Here is a 20,306-nt window from a genome sequence, read left to right as displayed (position 1 = left end):
TACTCAATTAATTTTTAAGCAATGAAAAGTGTTTTGCAATAATTACTGTAATCCACCAATTTATTTTGATCAGTTTATAATGCACAGACGAATGCTTATATCAGTGGTCTTAAGCAGAGCATTCCTGTATTCCCCAAAATCTATCTAACAGCAAAACACGGCTGAGCATTAACAAGTGATGCTTTACACACAAGGTTATTCTGAGAATTATGCAAATTGACAAATCAAAACATCATACCTAGAGAGTTTAACAATTACATGCATCCTTCACATACTCACTGCCGAAAATTATTCAACCATCAATTTGATGCAAAACCAAATTTACAGGAGTTAAAATGCACGAATCAATAAATCAGCTGTATAACCAGACATTACTTTTCTACACTAAAACCGCAAATCTGGCAAAATAACCAAAGTACTTAATTATTGAAAATGTCACTTCAAGTAGTGAGATTAAAGTTTAAAAAGACAATTTGAATTACAATGGAATATATTTAAGAACTTTTGCAAGATGTCAGTGCTCACTATTTCAGTGCGCTCTGATTTTCCAAGACCACAATACACATTAGAGTAGATTTACAAGTCAAGGCACATCACAGTTGGAAAACTGGCAACCTAAAGTGCAATTAGCAGATGTTTAAGAACCATTAGAATCAGAGCACCATTCAGCTCAAAAACCTCAACCACCAAGTTTGTGTCAACCCATCAAGTGCCCATTTACACCAACTCCACTTTATTATCCTACATCTCTATTATACTAAACCTTTTCCCTTTGTTCTTAACAAAGTCTAAATGTCTATGTGAGCCAGGGTTGGCTTTCTTTTAATCTCCTTAATTTGTATCTTCTTCCAAACGGTTGGCCACAGCCTTCCCATTTTCACACATGCTACTCACATTTTCTCCGACGACAGGATACATATCTCCCCTCTACCTTCAGGTAGAAGGTACAGGAGCCTGAAGACTACAACGTCCAGGTTCAGGAATAGCTACTTATGTAATGGTATATGGACACACTGATCTGTTCTGTATTAGTGCCTTCTATGTTCTGTTGTGCTGAAGCAAAGCAAGAATTTCATTGTCCTATCAGGGACACATGGCAATAAACTCTATTGAATCTTGAATATCTTACCGTCGCATTTCAACCTATATATTTAACAAATCACTAACCTTTTAAAAACAGCCTCAAAATATTAAAGTTATCGACGTTCTCAATTAGGAGAAAGAAATTCCACCTAACATCACAATCAACTCCCAAGGCACGACGGGACACACCGGTGGCACTCAAGCGCACAGAACAAAAAAAAATTAGACTGACGTCAGAACGGAACACTCCGCGCGGGAAGGGCACTCAAGCACTCAAAACATAAAAAACACCAATCCATTCACAAATCGGGTCGACGCCCGCCCGCGGCCTCGCTCGCTGCCTGGTGGGGAGGCTGCTGTCGCGGGCCGAGCCCGGCGACTGGGCCTAGGCTTGACCAGAGCCTGTAGCTGGAGTGAGGGCCGAGCTTGGGTCTTGGGATGGGGCCGTGACTGGCGCCGAAAAAGAAGACGCCGGTGGAACCAAGGACGAGCCGGGGTCAGGGTCATCAAAGCCTGCCCGGTGCCTGGTGGGGAGGCTGCAGCCGCAGGCCGAGCACAGCGACTGGGCCTGGGCTGGACCAGAACCTGGAGTGAGGGCCGAGCTCGGGGCTTAGGATGGGGCTGTGACCCTCGCCGGAAAAAAAGCCGCCGGTGAAACCAAGGACGAGCCCGGAGATGAAGTCGGGGGCCTGGACTGGAGACCCTCCCTCTCTACCCCCTCCCCCTCTACCACTCCCTCTCTCTAGGGAGTGGTGAGTATTGGGACCTGGGGGTGAGTGGTGGAGTATTGCGTTTGGGGACCAGCCCTCCCCTTTGACGCCCCACGCACCCCCCCCACCCCTCAATCTCTACCCCTCCCGCTCTACCCCTCTCTATCCCCCTCACCCTCTCTACCCCCCTCGCTCTCCCTCTCTAGCCGCGCCTGCGCAGTTGGGGGCTATGTGTGAGTGGATAGGGCGGGGGATGGGGGAAAAGGAGCGAATTAATAATATTAATATAATATCAAGGGGGGGTTAGTGTGTGCGTGTGGGGGGGTGGGGTGTGTGTGTGTGTGTGTGTGTGTGTGTGTGTGTGTGTGTGTGTGTGTGTGTGTGTGTGTGTGTGTGTGTGTGTGTGTGTGTGTGTGACGCTGCAGGCCGCCCCCCTCCCCCCCTGCAACCACGCATTGAGGGGACGGGAACCATTGGGTCCCACTTGATCTAGTTACTATTAAATCCTCCCCTGATTCTACCATTCACCTGCACAGTAGGCACAATTCATGGTAGCCAATTAACCCACACATCTTCAAAATTTGGAAGAAACCCATACAATCACGGGGAGAATCTGAAAATTCCACATACATAGTGTCGAGATCAGGATTGATCACAGATCAATGGAGCTGTTTTCTACTAGCTGTGCCACATGTCAATAAAACTAGAAGTTAAAAGGGACTTCTGAATGAAATCTGAACTTTAAACCTGCAGCACAGAATTAAAACAAGTAATTTAAAACTTAACGTTCTTAAAATGTCGAATTCCACACTTGCATTAGAAAACAACTCACATTTTATGGGCTCAAGTTGCAATGGTTTCCACATTTATTATTTAATTAAAAATGTATAGAGCAAGTCTCCACCAATGCTCTCCTATAATGCAGAAGTACTTAAAATGATACAATTCAATATTTATTAGTAACCAATTAGAAAATATTATTTTAAAAACTCTACCCTAAACAATCCTTACTGGTAACTGGAAGATATTGAAAATATTTTGAAAGCAATAAAGATACAGTATTCAAGTTTAATCAAAACTTTCTTTAACAAAGCTTTTAAATTAGAGATGTAAACTACTTTCACATTTACTCCTAACCGGATTTCAAAACATCCCAAATTCACTTTAAAATGCACTATTTATCTTGACTATTTTTACCCTCTGTCCGAATGCCACAACCCACAAAATTATCTCCATTGGCACACCCTGCAAAACTCAGCTGACAAGCTATTTCATCAGCTGCAGACATCTGAAATTTAAAACTTTTGAAATTGATGTATGAAAAAGATTCCCTGCGTGGATGCTGCCTAACTCACTGAGTTCCCTTAGCCTTTTGTTTTTTTGCTCAAGATTCCAGCATCTGCAGTTTATTACATTTTCTCTGAATCTTAATTCAGTTCTTCAATGCTCAACAAGGTTTTCTCTTCCTATTCACTCCTACAATGTGCACCCAGTTCTATATATCCTGGTTACAATTTTGAATATTCATTTTAAGCATAATTTTCATTTTCGTTCATTTTAAGCCCATTTTCATTTTTACTTTTTTTCAGCTATCCCAGACTTTAATTTATTCCTATAATTTCAATCCTTTCAGTTCCAACTTTTCAATACCTAACCATGTTGCTCTCCAACAGTTCAAACCTTGGCCCGTTCCTGTGTCCCCCAGTTGTCAAAATTAGACAACCAAATCTAAACGTCACTGCCGATTATCTGCAGCACTCCCAATTGCCCCTTATTTCCCTGTACCAGCTGAAGTACAATCCACACAGTATGGAAACAGGCTTGTTAGATCACTTGCATTAACACTTCTAGAAGTGCTATCATCAAATGAAAATATAAGTTCAAAAAATAATTTTATTATTCATTCTTCAGAATGCAAGTGTCACACTGGAAAGGCCACTACTCTCCATCCCCAACAGTCTTTGAGGTCCTGGTAGACAGTCATCATCTGGAACTGATGCAGACCATAGCCCATCGTATAGTCGGGTGGGGCTTTCTCACATATCAAAATATATTGCTTCAAGGTCTAGGTCTAAATCAGGCTGGTGTGCAAATTGTAAGGGAAACTATAGATGGTATTCTTGTGTATTTCTTGGCATAGAGGTGACAGGTTTAGTAGGTATTGTCAAAGAAGCCAAGGTAAGTAGATGCTGGGTATTTGCAAATCATATACATGGGACCCATGGTACAGCGATAGTGGATAGAATAATACTCAAGCCAGCTAGTTTGTCCTGTTTCGTGACACATATCTCTGCTGCTTGTAAATGAGTATCTCGCATGCTCCTGATTTGTTACTAATAAGTGGTAGAAGATATTGGAATTCAAGAGAAGTTTTTCTTGTCACAGCATACCCAGCAGTTGATTGGCCCTCATAGCAGTATTTATGTCAATAATGAATGTTGAAAGTAGTGGGAAAACAGCAACAGTAATGTCACAAATAAACGTGAAATGCTGGAGTAATTTTCTCTGGAGAAACTGGATAGGTGACAATTCAGGTCGGAACCCTTCTTCAGGCTGATTGTAAGGGGAGAGGAACTTTCTGTCCTGGGCCGCCTCCTTTGCCAGATTGAGGCCATACGCAAATTGGAGGAACAGCACCTCATATTTCGCTTGGGTAACTTACAACACAGCGATATGAATGTTAAATTCCCCAATTCAAGGCAACCTACACAAACACTCCCCTCCCTCCATTAAAAGCTATTTTATCAATTTTCAAGTTTTATTACAGTAATGTCAAGTGTTGATTAATGCTTATTAGAGATCATCATTGCCCCTTTTGCGCTTGGCAATTGATCAGCCCATACCCCAATGTTCAACATCACGCTGCATGCAGGAATGGAATGTTTATTTACTCAAATTAACTCAAACACTGCAATCAATGAACATCCCTCTTTCGACCTTATGTTGATAATTGATTGCTGAAGACTGCCCACAGAGCTCCTGGAGAAATCTGATGGGACCTACAATACCATTAAATATCATGAACCACCAGGGGCGCCGAACGATTGGCAGCCCCGCCAACAGTCTGTCTGTTTTTTCGTCTTTTAAAAAATGTTTAGTGTGTGTTAAAAGTCTAAGGAAATGTTCTCCGGTTGTTTTATTTGGGGGGTCGGGGGAAACATTTTTTCAGTTTCCTATCTTGCCGGAGATGTGATTATTTTCCGGATCGCATCCCCGGTCGCTCTGCGGCCTACCATCGATGGAGCTTGAGGCCTCCTGGGATTGACTTGAGCCCCACAGCAGGGCGTGGACTTAACATCGGAGTCGATCCCTTGCCTGGGATTGCTCCAACCACGGCCTGCGGACTTTACCAGCGTGAGCTCGCAGTCTCGGAAGAGGCTACTAGGGAGCTCCAGTGACGCAGAGATTCGACCAGCCCCGACACGGGGTTCGATCGCTAGCCCGATGCAGAAGCTGATCCCCCCAATGCGGAGGGCACATACGCCACCGGCTACGGGAGTCAAGATCGTCCCGTCAATGGAGGGCTCGAGGCCCCCGACCGCGGGAGAGTAGGGAAGAGACATGAACTTTTGTTTCGCCTTCACCTTTGCAGTGAGGAATGTGGAGGAGTCACTGGGGTGGATGTTTATGTTAAAATGTACTTTGTGTGTTCCGTTGCTTTTTATTGAATGACTGACTTGGCAAATGAAATTCCTCGTATGTTGCAAGACACACCTGGCTAATAAAATATTATTACAAACATTGCATGTAGTTTTGGCCAGTTTTGCCATGAAGACCTGATGCCACATTCAGACAAATGCGATTGATGAGATCGGGTGCCAAATGGTCCTGGCAAACACATACTGAGCAGTGAGCAAGTTATTGGTGAATAGGCACCACTTGACAATATGATCAATGACATCTTCCATCATTTTCCTTTAAATTTTTAATATTTATTGAAATAAAAATTATGAAGTGCATAGGAGGTTGAGAACAAATGCCCATTATTTTTCATAATAATGAGTTTAAAATATGCCATTATATTCTTATATTTCCTTTATTTTGCATGATTGTATTAAGAGTTAATATTAAAAAATTGATATAAAGCAAAGTGACATATTTAATCCACTAACTTATTGTTCTTACAACCTAAATGGTTGATTGTAAGTCCAAGAACAGCACTGGAAGCCAATTTGTTTAGCAGATACGTTATTTCCCTGTACGCAAGTATTATGCCTCTATGTGCTTTCATGGCTCAAAAGCCCCATTACCTTGAGAAATGTCACCAAATGTCAGTTGGTGGTCTACAATTTGATCAGAAAAGTTGTTTGCCAGTATTTCATTCCAATCATGTTTTTTCTTCATGCTCCTATATATTTAATATGTAAATAAGGATTGGTTTTCATCTCAACTATGCTGTTCCACAGGTGACAAGTAAAATGGTTTGGTATTGATATATTGTCATGTGTACTGAGATAATGAAAACTTGTGCGCTATCCAGGCTAATCATACGCGAGTACAATGGGTATTGCAAAAAGAAAGGAAACAGAGCACAGATTTACAGCTACAGAGGAAGTGCAGATAAAGTGCAGGGACCACCACAAGATAGACTGGAAAATCAGGAATACATTCTTTGCATAAGAGAGGTCCATTCATGAATCTGATAATGACAGGAGAAAACTGTTTTTGAATCTGGTTTCAAGATTGTGAGTCTTCTGCCCAACGGGCAGAAGACTCAGGGAGCGAGTTGCTCAAGTTACATTTATTGTCACATACACCAATTGGTGTAGTGAAATTTGAGTTACCATGCACAACACAACACTATAAAATTTAACATAAACAACCCCCACAGCGGAATCAACGTTTCCCACTGTGAAGGAAGGCAATAGAGTTCAGTCATCTTCCTCTTGTTCACCCGTGGTCGGGTCCTATTGAGACCTGTGCAGTCGCCGCAACGGCGGCCCGATGTTTCAGGCCCTCTCGCCACGATGATCGGAGCTCCGGTGTCCAAAGAACACTCTCAGCGGCCTGGAGTTCTGAATTGGCCGCTCCCTACCGGAGACCGCAGCTTCCGAAGTTCACAGGCTGAGCTGGGTGGAGCTCCAACACTGGCGATCCTCGGCGAAAGATCCCAGGCCTCCGCGATGTTAAAGTCAGTGCCGCCCGCGGCTGGAAGCTCCACAAACCACAGCTCCACGGTGTTTAAGTTGGCAGGCTCTCCGGAGCTCCAACACGGCAATCCCTGGTAAGCAGAGCTTCCAAGTTTTGTCAGAGCATTTCAGTATTCTAGTGCCTGAAAATCAGTATTTTGTTGAGGAAATCAGTATTTTTATGAGGCGCCATTTTGCTGGAAAATTTTTTTTTACGTGCGGTCATACCCATGTAAGAGTACAAGAATGCATAACTTGTTTATTGTGTATTTGTAATACAGTTTATTGTGTATTATATGTCATAGCTGCTTTCTTGCATCTCTCTCTCTCTCTCTCTCTCTCTCGTCTCTGTGTTGGCTGCAGCCACTGTCTGCTTTGGTGAGGGAAGCAGGTCGGTGATTGCCCTCGGAGACTGCGTCTGATTGGCCGCCGAGTGACCAGCGCATTATGTGATTGGACACAATGCACTTGGAGACAGTGGCTGATTGGGCCGGAGGAGACCGATTTGTTGATTTGACGGGAATTTTAAGGGAAGCCGGTCGGTGATTGGACGCAACCCCCTTAGAGACAGCGGTTGATTGGCCACCAAATAATCGGGCACAAAAAATTGACAAATAGGAAAAAAAATAAATCGAATTCCGATTTAAATTGGAAGAATAGCATGCCTGATCTCCAGTTCCTTCCTATTGAAGAAGAACCCTGGCCCAAAACAACTCCCAATTCATTCCCTCCACAGATGCCGCCTAGCCCGCTGAGTTCCTACAGCACTCTTTGTTTTTTATTTAACTCTGAAATTGAAGATAGACGTAAAGCTGGAGTAACTCAGCGGGACAGGCAGCGACTCTGGAGTGAAGCCCCTTCTTCAGACTGAACTGAACTCTCATTGGTGAATGTACTTGTGATTGTCTGAAGAAGGGTCTCGACCTGATACGCCACCCACTCCCCAGAGCCGGCGCCCGTCCCGCTGAGCCACCCCAGCCTCCCATGTCCACCTTCAACTCAAAAACGTCAGAGTGCTGGAGGAACTCAGCGGGCCAGGCGGTAACCAGCAGAGGGAACGGGCCAGGACTCCCCCAACAGGAAGGAACCGCAGATGCAGCCGTCCCCGCAAAACGATTCCGGGAATGCCGAGGCGAGAGGGTGAGAGAGAGGGAGTGAGAGAGCGAGAGAGATGAGATGGGGAGCGGGAGAGAGAGCGCGCGAGAGAGGGAGGGAGGGAGGGAGAGAGCGAAAGGCAGAGAGACACAGTGAAAAAGGGAGAGAGAATGAGGGATGGAGGGAAGAGAGGGAGGGAGGGAGGGGGAGATGGGGAGTGAGAGCATTTTCCAAGCAGCAAGATCCCAAGTCAGTCCCACCGGGCCACCACCCCTCCATTGGCGATTGGCATGCCAATGAAACAGCAGGCAAGGCGAAAATGCTGGAGAAACTCAGCGGGTGAGGCAAAAATCTCACAAAATCTCATGGCAGCATCTCACCCGCTGAGTTTCTCCAGCATTTTTGCCTCACCCGCTGAATTTCTCCAGCACTTTTGTCTCACCCGCTGAGTTTCTCCAGCATTTGTCTCACCTGCTGAGTTTCTCCAGCATTTTTGTCCCACCCACTGAGTTTCTCCAGCATTTTTGTCAACTTTCAAATGTTCCAGCATCTGCAGTTCCTTCTTAAAAATAACGTGGGTGAATGACTTTACCTGCACACCAGGAAGAATCCCATGCTCATGGTCCGAAGCCCTCAATGACAGTGAGTTTTAAGAAATTCTCCCGTGAATTGTATTGAAAGGAACGTGGCGTCATTAATAATTGGTCAAAACACAATTACATTTACTGAGGAATGTGGATCGATGTATTGATGACACATTGTATAACTACGTGTTAACTACTGGCTGTTAACAAGTGCTAACAGTGGTAGTTAACAAATCATTTTCGTCTCATGGCTGGTGCAGTGGTGACTTATTGTAACGATTATCCATGGTCGTTTTTTTTTTAAATCCGAATTTAACAACGGAAATTCGTATTTCCGTATTCGTATTGCATTTCCGTACGAAATACGGAAAATCCATACTACTTGGCAGCCATGTCCAAGTCTGAAGAAGGGTCTCGACCCGAAACGTCACCCATTGCTTCTCTCCAGAGATGCTGCCGGTCCCGCTGAGTTACTCCAGCATTTTGTGTCCATCTCCAATCGTCTTGGCCCCACTCTGGGAGTCCGGATCCGAAACAGTCGTGAGCCCCAGGCGGAGCACGGCGATCATTTGCCTGCTTCTGCTGCTGTTGGAGGTGATACGTTGCGCCGCACCAGGGTCTTGGGCCTGTCCCACATTGGCCGTCAGTTACGCGACAGGCCGGTGGCGCACGAAGATTTAGTGCAGGACAAAATCCACACTCCTCCACACCACTCCATGTGCCTGTCACGTGCTACCCACACGCTAGCAGGACACGTAAATGGCGCGCGAATGGTGGCCAAGTGGGACAGGCCCTTCACTGTCTCCGACTACATTCTATCTTTGTCCCGCCCACTCCCCTGACATCAGTCTGAAGAAGGGTCTCCAGCCGAAACATCACCTATTCCTTCTCTCCAGAAATGCTGCCTGTCCCGCTGATTTACTCCAGCATTTTGTGCCCACCTGCCAGGCTTTGTCCTGCCCTTCCTCTCTTCCAGCATTCTCCCCCATCCTCACAATTAGTCTGAAGAAGGCTCCCAACCCAAATGTCAGCTATCTATGTTACTCCAACACTTGCGTCTTTCTCTGCTATTTCTTGCCGTCTTGAGCAGAGCATTTAAGCTTAGATGTGTGCTCTAGGATGTTTTCTATAGTTCAGTTGTAGAAATTAGCAAGAGTCATTGGAGACATGCTGAATTTCTTTAATCTTCTGAGGAAGTAGAGATGTTGGTGTGCTTTCTTAGCTGTAACAACAATGTGGTTAGACCAGGTCAAATTGTTTATACCTACCAATCTAATGCTCTTGTCCATCTCCACACCGATGCAGACTGGGGCATGTATTTCACCCCGCTTTCTGAAGTCGATGACTTATTACTTAAAGTCATAGAGTGATACGGCGTGTAAACAGGCCCTTCGGCCCAACTTGCCCACACCGACCAATATGTTCCAGATACACTAGTCTCACCTGCCCCCATTTGGTCCATATCCCTCCAAACCTGTCCTATCATTTTGCTGAATGAGGGAGAATTGTTGTTTTGACATCACCCTACTAAGCTTTCTTGTGCTCCATCTTGTGATTGTTCTTAATCATATGAAACTCTGCCATGGAAATTATAAGAGCCCAAAAATAGTAATTAGTGAAAAGCCGGTTGAAATAAAAACTACAAATTCAATGTTTAATTTAGCTGAAGCTTGAGCTTCCCATTATAGATTCTATTAAGTTTGCCCAAACTCCCCAGAAATCAGCTCATATTTAAGGAAGAAACATTTTCATTTTACCCATTGGGAAAGACTTCCTGCAAATATATAGTGATCTACATGGTGTAGATCAAAACAAAGTTGAAATAGCAGCACTTTAATCTCAAATCCTTCTCCTTGTAAAGCACAAACTTTGATCAAGATGCCCCATTTAGATAGGAATTAACCTTAACCACAACAGTAGGTTTAAAACATGGGCAATCTTTCAAAAGAGTGCACAAACTGCATTTTAGCATTAAGCAGTTTTTAGGAAGATGGGTGGGCTGTAGATTACAGAGAGAAAAAATTGGAAACAGGAATACACAGCAGAAAAGGCAGCATCTGGAGAGAAAAACTGTGTTCATATTTCAGGCTGGTGATCTTTCATTATTTTCAGTTTATAAAAAGTCATTAACCCGAGGTGTTAATTCTGATCATTTTGGATTTTTCTTTTTTTAATTTCAGATTTGCAGCATCTTCTTCTTTGCTTTTCTATCATCAAGAATAAAAAATTGGACCTCCAAAAGTTGCTTATGGCTTGCCACTTTTGTTCTCATTAATCTAATTTGAGACTTATTTCCAGAAAGTGCACTCTGATATCATTGTGCATTCTTAACTACAGTGTATCTAAAGTAGATGTTTCCATGATATAAATTTCTGAATATATATAAAATTTACTTCAGTGCTCTAGCTGTCTGGGCTGATTCAACTCCATTGCACTTTGCCTCAGCAATTCCCGCTGACCAATAATTGCCATCCAATGAGATGCCCAAAAAGATCTTGACCAGAAACATCGACTGTTCATTTCTCTCCAGACACCGCCCAACCCAGAGTCCCTTTGGAGTGTGGTTAATTTTGCTCTAGACTCCAGCATCTGTAGTTTCTTGTGACTTCATTGGATGGGGGATACAAGTTTAAGAGTGCAAGCAGTGTAAGTAATCTAACTATATTTTTAAAAGATAATCACAATTGAGAGATATCCTTTGAGTTAAGGGTACGGGCCAAATGTTTCTAGTAAGACATCAAGCTGGATTGCAGGTTTATTAGAAATATGTAGAGTTGCACGGATTAAGGAATAAGATTTTAAAATTATCCACTTGCCTAACAATATTTTTTCCACCCTCCTCAAATTCTATCTGATCTATCGATTTTTGCAGCATGTCTATTTCAGATTTCTGGAAATCACTGTAGCTGGCATCTTGCATGTTTTTTCCTTCCACTGCCCTATTAGCTTCCTATATTCACACTTCTTCTGACAGATCAAGTATAATTGACAAGCATTCATTTATCTAAAATAGCACCAAAAGCAATGTCACCTAAACTTTGACCTGCTCCCCATCAGACATTAGTTTTCCTACTTGAGTCCAATAACTCTTCAGAAGATTAACATGAACAGTCTCTCTGCAATAGTTACTATTAAATGTTGAGTAACTGCATTTTCCCTTTATTTCAGATTTCTAGCATCTACAGTTTTTGGCTTTTTAAGAATTAATCCTAAGTGGTAGTGTTTATTTAGATAAACACAAAATATAACTACATTCATAATTGAGAGAATAAAAGTTAGATCTTATTCTGGATAAATTCCTAATTGCTAAAGAGGAAAATAAATTACCACTTCAAAATGAACAGCAGCAAGTGTGAAAACTGCACAAAATCCAAGATGGTTGCAGGTGGCAATATGCATAGAAAATAGGTGCAGGAGTAGGCTATTCGGCCCTTCGAGCCAGCACCGTCTTTCAATAAGATCATGGCTGATCTTCAAAAATCAGTACCCCGTTCTGGCTTTTTCCCCCCCCCATATCCCTAAGAGCTAAATCTAACCCTCTTGAAAGTTTGTCTATAGAAATTAATGTACACCATGTAATACATTAACACAGGCAGTAAATGCATTTTTAAACGAACTACTAGGCCAAAGTTTGCCCTTCTAAACTAAATTATCTGCATCAAAATTAATTTGTGCTACACATTTCCTACAAATTCAACTTCCCCATACCAAACCTAATCGTCTTGTTTTCAGCGTTGAGGCACAAATTACGCCTTATTGGCTGGGAAAGCCAACAACAAGTTTCTGAAACAGACACTATTCCAAGCCATCATGGGAAAATGAACTAAATAATCATTTCGGCAGGTTTGAGGCACTGAACACCACTACAGTGAAGAAATTAGAGCCACAACCAGGAGAACAGACACTGTTTTTTTAAACTGCTGAAGTCCGCAAAATCCTGGAGGGTATTGACCAGCGAAAGGCAGCCAGACCGGATAACATACCGGGGCGTCTGCTTAGGGGATGTGCCGACCAGCTGGCTCTGGTTCTGACAGACCTTTTTAACATCTCCCTGAACCAGGCCATTGTTCCATCATGTTTCAAGACAGCCACCATCATACCAGTTCCCAAAAAGTCTACAATAACCTGCCTGAATGATTACCGCCCCGTAGCACTCACACCAATAATAATGAAGTGCTTTGAGAGGCTTATTAAGCAGCACATGGTCTCTAAACTCCCCTCCAGTTTTGACCCGTTCCAGTTTGCTTATCGCCCGAACCGCTCCACAGAGGATGCTATTTCCTCTGCAGTCCACCTGAGCCTACAACACCTGGAGGAGAGGAACACCCACGTGCGGATGCTGTTTGTTGATTTCAGCTCAGCATTTAACACGATAATCCCCCAGCATCTGGTGAGCAAACTGGCACCCCTATGTTTCAATACCATACTATGCAACTGGATCCTGGATTTCCTTTCTGAAAGACCCCAGTCTGTTCGGGTGGAGAAGAACACCTCCTCGGTCATCACACTGAGCACCGGCTCCCCTCAGGGCTGTGTCCTGAGTCCGCTGCTCTTTACATTGATGACACATGACTGTGTCGCCAGGTCCACTACTAACCATATCATCAAATACGCGGATGACACAACAGTAGTGGGCCTCATCCGCAATAACGACGACCAGGCATATAGAGAGGAGGTGGAACAGCTGGTGAGCTGGTGCAGCAGGAACAACCTTCTCCTAAATGTGAACAAAACCAAGGAGATTGTCGTCGATTTCAGAAGGAAAATTCAGCCCAGTCACACTCCACTTTGCATCAACAACTCAGCAGTGGAGCAGGTGAAAAGGATCAAGTTCCTGGGGGTGCATATAACGGACACCTTAAACTGGTCCACAAACATTACATCTCTGGCAAAACGGGCACAGCAGCGGTTGTACTTCCTCCGCAGGTTGAGAAGTTTACACCTCCACCCTCCCATCCTCGCCACTTTCTACAGAAGCACAATTGAGTAGGTCATGACCAGCTGCATCTCTACGTGGTGCGGCAGCTGTACAGCTGCGGACTGGAAGTGCCTTCAGAGAGTGGTGAGGACAGCGGAAAAAATCATTGGGACTTCTCTTCCTTCCATCATGGACATGGGGTACAAGCGCTGTCTGATTAGAGCTAAGGGCATTACCAGAGCCCCCACACACCCACAATTTGGACTGTTTATACTGCTTAACTCTGGGAGGAGGTACCGCAGCATGAAGAGCGGGACAACCAGGTTCTGCAACAGCTTCATCCCCCAGGCCATAAGATTACTGAACAATCAACAAAACCGAGGCTAGAACTTTTTAAATATCGACACTTTTTAAAAAACTTTTTATATATATTTATTTTACAGAACCATGCACATGAGGCATTTTTATGGACGCACCTAGCACTTTTACTTTTACTATTTACCTGATTGAAGAGTCAAATGCAACGAAATTTCGTTCAAGGTGCACTGTGTCTAGGTGTATATCTGAATGACAATAAAGTTTTCATTCATTCATTCATTCATTCATTCAAAAGAAAAAGGAATCATGTCTTCCTTGAAAAAATGTGTCATTCTCAATGATTTGTGAATCCAAAAGCCACTACTGCTTAAGTGCAGAGCCATTCAAAATGGCTCAGAGAACATTGTCCATGCATGACAAGTACACAGAAGCCCTGTGTAAACAGAAGGATCACACCTCACAAATTACCCACCTGTTTGCCCACAGGAATATCCTCTCCATCCATCCAAAAGAGTGGAAGCAAGTCTTCCTCGATCCCAAAAGTTTGCCAGAGCACAATCCACAAAATGCACTTTACTCGCCCAGGCCATGACAATACTAGATAATGGTCAACAAGAGCCTACCATTCACGCTTGACATTCAAAGGTATTTCCATCACCCAGATTTCACCAACTTCCAAGGAGTCAGTGATGGGAAACTGCAGCTATGGACAGGTGACTGATGTAATTAAAGTTTGGATGTGTTGATGGGATGCCAATCAGGCAGATTTCTTTATGTTAGAACAGAATATTGATGTTGTTGAGTGCAATTGGATTTGCTCTCCTGCCTTTGAATGTCAAGGGCGAAAGACTCTCTTGATGGTCAATATCTAATCTAGCACATGGTTCTGATGTTACTTGCTACTTATCAGCGCATGCCCACATTTTATCTAGTTCTTGCTGCAGTTAACATCTATTGTTGCTGCAGTTAACATCTACACCGCAATTACTTGTCTTGGCCACTCCATGTGCCTCTCAAACCTGTGACCTCTACCAGCAAGGATAACAACCAGGTACAGTACAACTCACACCTGACTTAGAAATGTATCACCAATTCTGCATAATTTCAGAGTCCAAAATCCCTACCCAACGGCACAGTGGAAGCACCTTTATCAGATGGATATTAGTGGTTCAAGATTGCAAATCACTGCCATATTTAGGGAAGGACAATAAAGGCTGGCTTTGTTAACTGAATAAAAAGACATTGAAATATTCATTTTGTACGATGTCATTGCATTTTAATGTATATAGCTCTGTTTACTCAAACAACTCCTCAAAGGTCTGAGTGCTCCAACTTTTATTCTAAAGTTGTCACCCAGCAAATATTGAAATTCAACCGATGTAGGGGCACAAAATTAATGCACAGCTATCTTATTTATTTCATAGATCACAGTGTTAAGTCACGATTAGCCAGATTGCTAGTTGTCTGTAAAGCAACTACATGTCAGTGGAAAAACTAACTACTGTAGGAATTCAGCAGGTCATGCGTCATCTTGAGGTGGACCAGTGGGGAAGGGGGTGTAAGGATATTTTCACCATTGAGACAAGACCTTGCAATAAGATCGATCCTGTTGCAGGATCTTCATTCAATGTCAACAATTCCTTTCCCACATCCAACCACTCCCTCCCAATTCACTCTCAGTGCAGGTTGACCCACTAAATTTGACCCACTAAATTCTTCCAGCAGTTTAGGTCTTTTTGCTCCACATTACTGCTTTTGCAGTCTCATGTCTATTTAACAGCAAGTCAGCCATTTACCAACAGAGATATAAGAGCCTACAATTTTTTCAAATTGCTGGGCATGCATATCTCTGAAGATTTATCCTGGGACCAGCACTTTAATGCAATCACCAAGATTGCTCATCAATGCCTCTAGTTCCTTCGAAGATTAATGAGTTTCAGGCTGTCACCAAATTCTGTATTATGATCATACAGCCTGATTCAGTAACTTGAATACCCAGGAATAAAGGAGACTGTAGAAAGTGGTAAACAAGGCCTGGTTCATCGCAGGTACTGACCTTTCCACCATCGAAGAGATCTAAAGGCGATGCTGTATCAAAAAGTCAACAATATCAAAAACCCACACCAACCTGGCCACGCTCTTATTTTATTATTACCATCGGGAGGATGGCACAGGAACCCAAAAACTGTGACCCTGGATGCTTGCCTTCACTGGCCAGAGCATATAACACAAAAAGAATGTCATGTTCATGTTACAACTTCAAAAAACATTGGTTAGGCCACACCTGATATATTGCGAACAATTCAGTTCACCACACAATAGGAACGACATGGAGAGTGCATATAAAGAATTATAGACACATCATAAAGCATCAAAGGCCCGTTTTGAGCTGTAGGATTCTAAAACTCTATGACATGACTTTAAAACCTTGCAAAATATTAACCTCATCTTTGCTTGGAACAACAAAACCAGTTTGACACCTACAGCTGATAAGACTCACTGAAAAAGTTTTGCAACATGTTAAAATAGCATTTCAGTGTAGAAACACATCAAGTTGCTTCAGAGGAACAATCAAAAATACAATTCAACAATTTTCCTTTAAAGACCAAAAAGGTGGTGAAAAGGGTCAACGAGCGAAATTCCAGAACCATAGAACTCAATCAACAGCAATGATAATGATAAAATGCACAAATTTGCTGGTGATCAAAGTCAGTGGCAAGAAGCAAATGCATCCTCTCTGGAAGTTTCGCAAAAGTTACAGAAAAGGCTGTGAATGGGAAGAGGAGTGTAATAATTGAAACTAAGAGGTAGTTGTTGAATTAGATCAAATTAATTTACAACTTTAGAGTGCATTTTAGGACAGTGAGAAACAAGATGGGATATAGAGTTATAAAAAGCACAATTTACATTATATTTCTGACACACAGTTCACTTGTTACACTGCCACATATATTGGGGAAAATGTTAACCATTTACTGCTGGCATGAACTTCTATAATCTAAAACAAGTGAAAGCAAACAGATTTAGATTCTGCTTCACTCTCAGATTACTCTTTGCATACCTATCCAATCATTTGCTGGATGCAGTTATGGACCTCATCCAAGTAGCAAATTGCTATACAACCCAAGAACATTAACAGATTTGATCAAAGTCTGAGATCATGTGTTTAAAAAGGCAACTTTAGATCCATTTTTATTCTCACCTTTGAGTTCATGATGAATGAGATCAGCAAAATTTGGCACTTCGCCCCACCAGAAAATCCAAAGCTCTCTGTGGCCTGGTCTCATGTCCTTTCGCCAGACACAAAGTACATTCGCCTTCAAGCAACGGCTAAAACTGCAAAGAATAGCATCATCTTCAGCCACCGGGATGACGAGTGGTGTCCCCACAGGACCTTGCCACGAATAACGGCGCCATTTAATCCCAGGCAGATCAGCCTAGAGAGAAATGAAAACATGTTACTCCAATATTAAATAACTGACTGCCCAGAGTCATTTCTACTTTAATGGAGAGAAACATAATCCAGTGCAAAGACAACTTTTGAAATGTCAGGACATTTGATTTTAAGCTAGGACAGGAATTTTTTTGGTCAAAATCTCTGGTAAAAGGAAACAACATTGCAGCAATTCTTATCTACCTCGGGAGCTCAAGTCTAGAAAAAACACATTTGTAATTTTTCCCACATACAGCATTTACCATTAGACAAACTCATGAGAAGAGTTAAATGATCCAGATTATACTATACAAGTATACTGTGGCTTCAATATGAAAAGTGCGCAATAAATATGATAAAGCGCAACATTGGATTATAACCAAATTCCTGTTCACCATGCCATATAATCAATGTTCAATTCAGCAGCACCCTTTTTTCCAACTTGGAATAGGAAAGAGAAAGCTGGAAAAGAGGTGGAGGAGGGGGGGGGGGGGACAAAGCCTGGCAAGTGATAGGTGGATACAAGTGGGGGGGGGAGGGGGGGGTTGATTGTCAGATGGGTGGAGTACGTGACAAGAATATCAAACAAAATTAAAACCATGGTTCTGTTCTGAAAGTAAAATGTGAATGCCAACGATGAATTAGCTAAATGAACAATTAAAAAACACAAGAATAAACAGATTATTTTGGGGGTTGGGAATGTGCAACCAGTGAAGTGCCACAGGGAATGGTTTTAGGCCAACTAATCACAATCTATATCAATGACTTGGAAAATAAAATCAAGATGCAATGTATCCAAGTTTGCTGATGATGCAGACTACACTGCCATATAGTTTTGTGAAGAGGATGCAGAGCAACTTCAGGTGAGCGAGCAACGGCATAGCAGATAGAGTATATAATGGGGAAAAAAGTGCAAGACATTAGTTAAAGTGTTGAGTATTTTTTTTTTTATAATGGCAACCAATTGAAAAGCATTGGTGTTCAGAAGGATGCAAGTGTCCTTGTACCCAAATCACAAAGTTAATAGGCAGGTTCAACCAGCAGTTTGGGTTGGAGATGCAGCATGGAAACAGTCCCTTCGGCCCGCCAAGTCCATGCTGACCACCAATCACCCTATTTCCTTCGCTCCATAGATGCTGCTGCACCCGCTGAGTTCCTCCAGCAATTTTGTGTACCCATTCACACTAGTTCCATGTTAGCTCATTTTATGATCCACTACCAACACACTAAGGACGATTTACAGGGGGGCAATTAACCTACAAACCCACACGTCTTTGGGACGTGGGAGGAATCAAGAGCACCTAGAGGAAACTCATGTGGTCGCAGGGAGAACATGCAAACTCCACACCGACAGCACCTGACATCATGATAGTCTCTGGCGCTATGAGGCAGTGGCTCTACCAGTAGCGCCACCGTGCCACCCTGAAAAGGCAGACAGGGTATTGGTCATTATTACAGGAGAATTGGAGTAGAGACATCTTGCTCCAATTATATGAAATTCTGACAAAATCACATCTGGAATATCATAGCGGTCTGGTATCCATACCCAAGGAAAGATATTCGACATAGAGGGAATGCAGGGGAGGTTCACCAGATCAATGATTCGTACAGCGGCTTTGTCTTATTTGAAGAGATCAAATAGACCAGGCCTCAAATTCATTTAGAATACGAAACACTTACAGGGAAATCAACCAATGTAGATGCAAAGTTGATGCTTTTCCTGGCCAGAACATTTAGAGCCAGGAAACAGTCTCACAATAGAGAAATAGCCATTACGGATAGAGAAGAAATTTCTACTCACCGAGGCAATTAATCTTTGACATTCACTACCCAAGGCGACAATGGAGGTTAATCATTAAGTATGTTCAAGATGGATCGATAGGCTTTTTAAAAGTTATTTAAGGAATCAGGTGGTGGCGTTAGTACGGGAAAGAGGCACTGAAGATATAAGATTAGCCATACTTTATTGAATGATGGAGGTGCCAAATGGCTTGCATTTATTTTTGTTTCTATCAAAGGCCATGAACATAAGGGCTCAAGTAATTCTGCGATATACTATAAATGAAAAGCAGTGTACCCAATTCAACGCATAGAAAAATGTATTTTAAAAGCATAATTTGCTCTTTGCTCCATTAACTAGGAATTGGACTGTTCTTAAGACTTCAAAATACATAACCGATCGACTATCCCAAAGCTAGTGATTCGGCAGTGAATTAATGGCAATGTTATAATACTAATGAATGCATTTCAATGCAACATATACTTACATAATGCATATGCTTCCAAGCAAGCTGTTCTTTGTATGTATTGAATACAGATCCATTTTAAAATGATTTGCCAAATCACGCATTAACAATTTCAGTTCAGCAGCGATCAGATTAGCAACTGCTTAACTTTCCTTCCTACTGTGGCTTTTTGAACTGTGCCACAAAAATGACAGCTTTGGTCACTAATTAAACACTTAATTAGGAGATATATCCATGGAGCTATAAAGTTAGTTCCTCTTGTTTCTTCAGGGTGATTTAATTCTAACTGCAAAGATTTCCTGCTACTCACTTATGACTACCATATTTCTAATACATAGCACTTAAAAGACAACGGGTGGCATCCCCAGCAGTGGCTGCCTCACCAACATTCTGTCTGTCCTTTCTTCTTGTTATTTTTAGTATGTGTTAAAAAGTATGTTTTTGTGTTCCTTGGTTTGTTTTAAGTGGGGATTGGGGGCACTTTTGTTCAATCTCTTACCTAGACGGAGATGCGATTTTTTTCCGTATCATATCTCCATCCCCACAGCGGCCTAACATCGTGGAGTTGGCGGCTTTTCCTGGAGACCGACCCGGTACTCCAAGCCGCAGGGGTCTGTGGGACTTTAACATCACGGAGCTTGCGATCCCTTTGCCGGGGGGTCGAAGTTCCAACAGCGGGGCCTGTGGACTATAACATTGTGAAGCCCGCATTTTCTGGCAAGAAGAGGCCAACTCGGGAGCTCCATTCCACGGAGAGTTTCAACCGCCCGGCGCGGGAGTTTCGATCACC

The 20,306-nt window shown here is 42.8% G+C and overlaps 1 protein-coding gene across 2 annotated transcripts in view; it reads right to left on the bottom strand.

Annotated features, from left to right (window-relative positions):
* The window catches only part of med13 (mediator complex subunit 13), a 170,582-nt gene that overhangs the window by 137,671 nt on the left and 12,605 nt on the right, over positions 1-20,306 (bottom strand). For both annotated transcript variants that reach the window (XM_033045798.1, XM_033045799.1), the window contains exon 2: positions 17,040-17,274. In XM_033045798.1, coding sequence (XP_032901689.1) covers positions 17,040-17,274 — 235 coding nt within the window. The remainder of the gene's footprint in view (positions 1-17,039; positions 17,275-20,306) is intronic.

The sequence above is a fragment of the Amblyraja radiata genome, chromosome 28 (assembly GCF_010909765.2).
Source record: "Amblyraja radiata isolate CabotCenter1 chromosome 28, sAmbRad1.1.pri, whole genome shotgun sequence".
NCBI classification, from domain to species: Eukaryota; Metazoa; Chordata; class Chondrichthyes; order Rajiformes; family Rajidae; genus Amblyraja; species Amblyraja radiata.
Note: the sequence above shows the minus strand (reverse complement) of the source record. Positions and strands in the feature narration are given on the sequence as shown.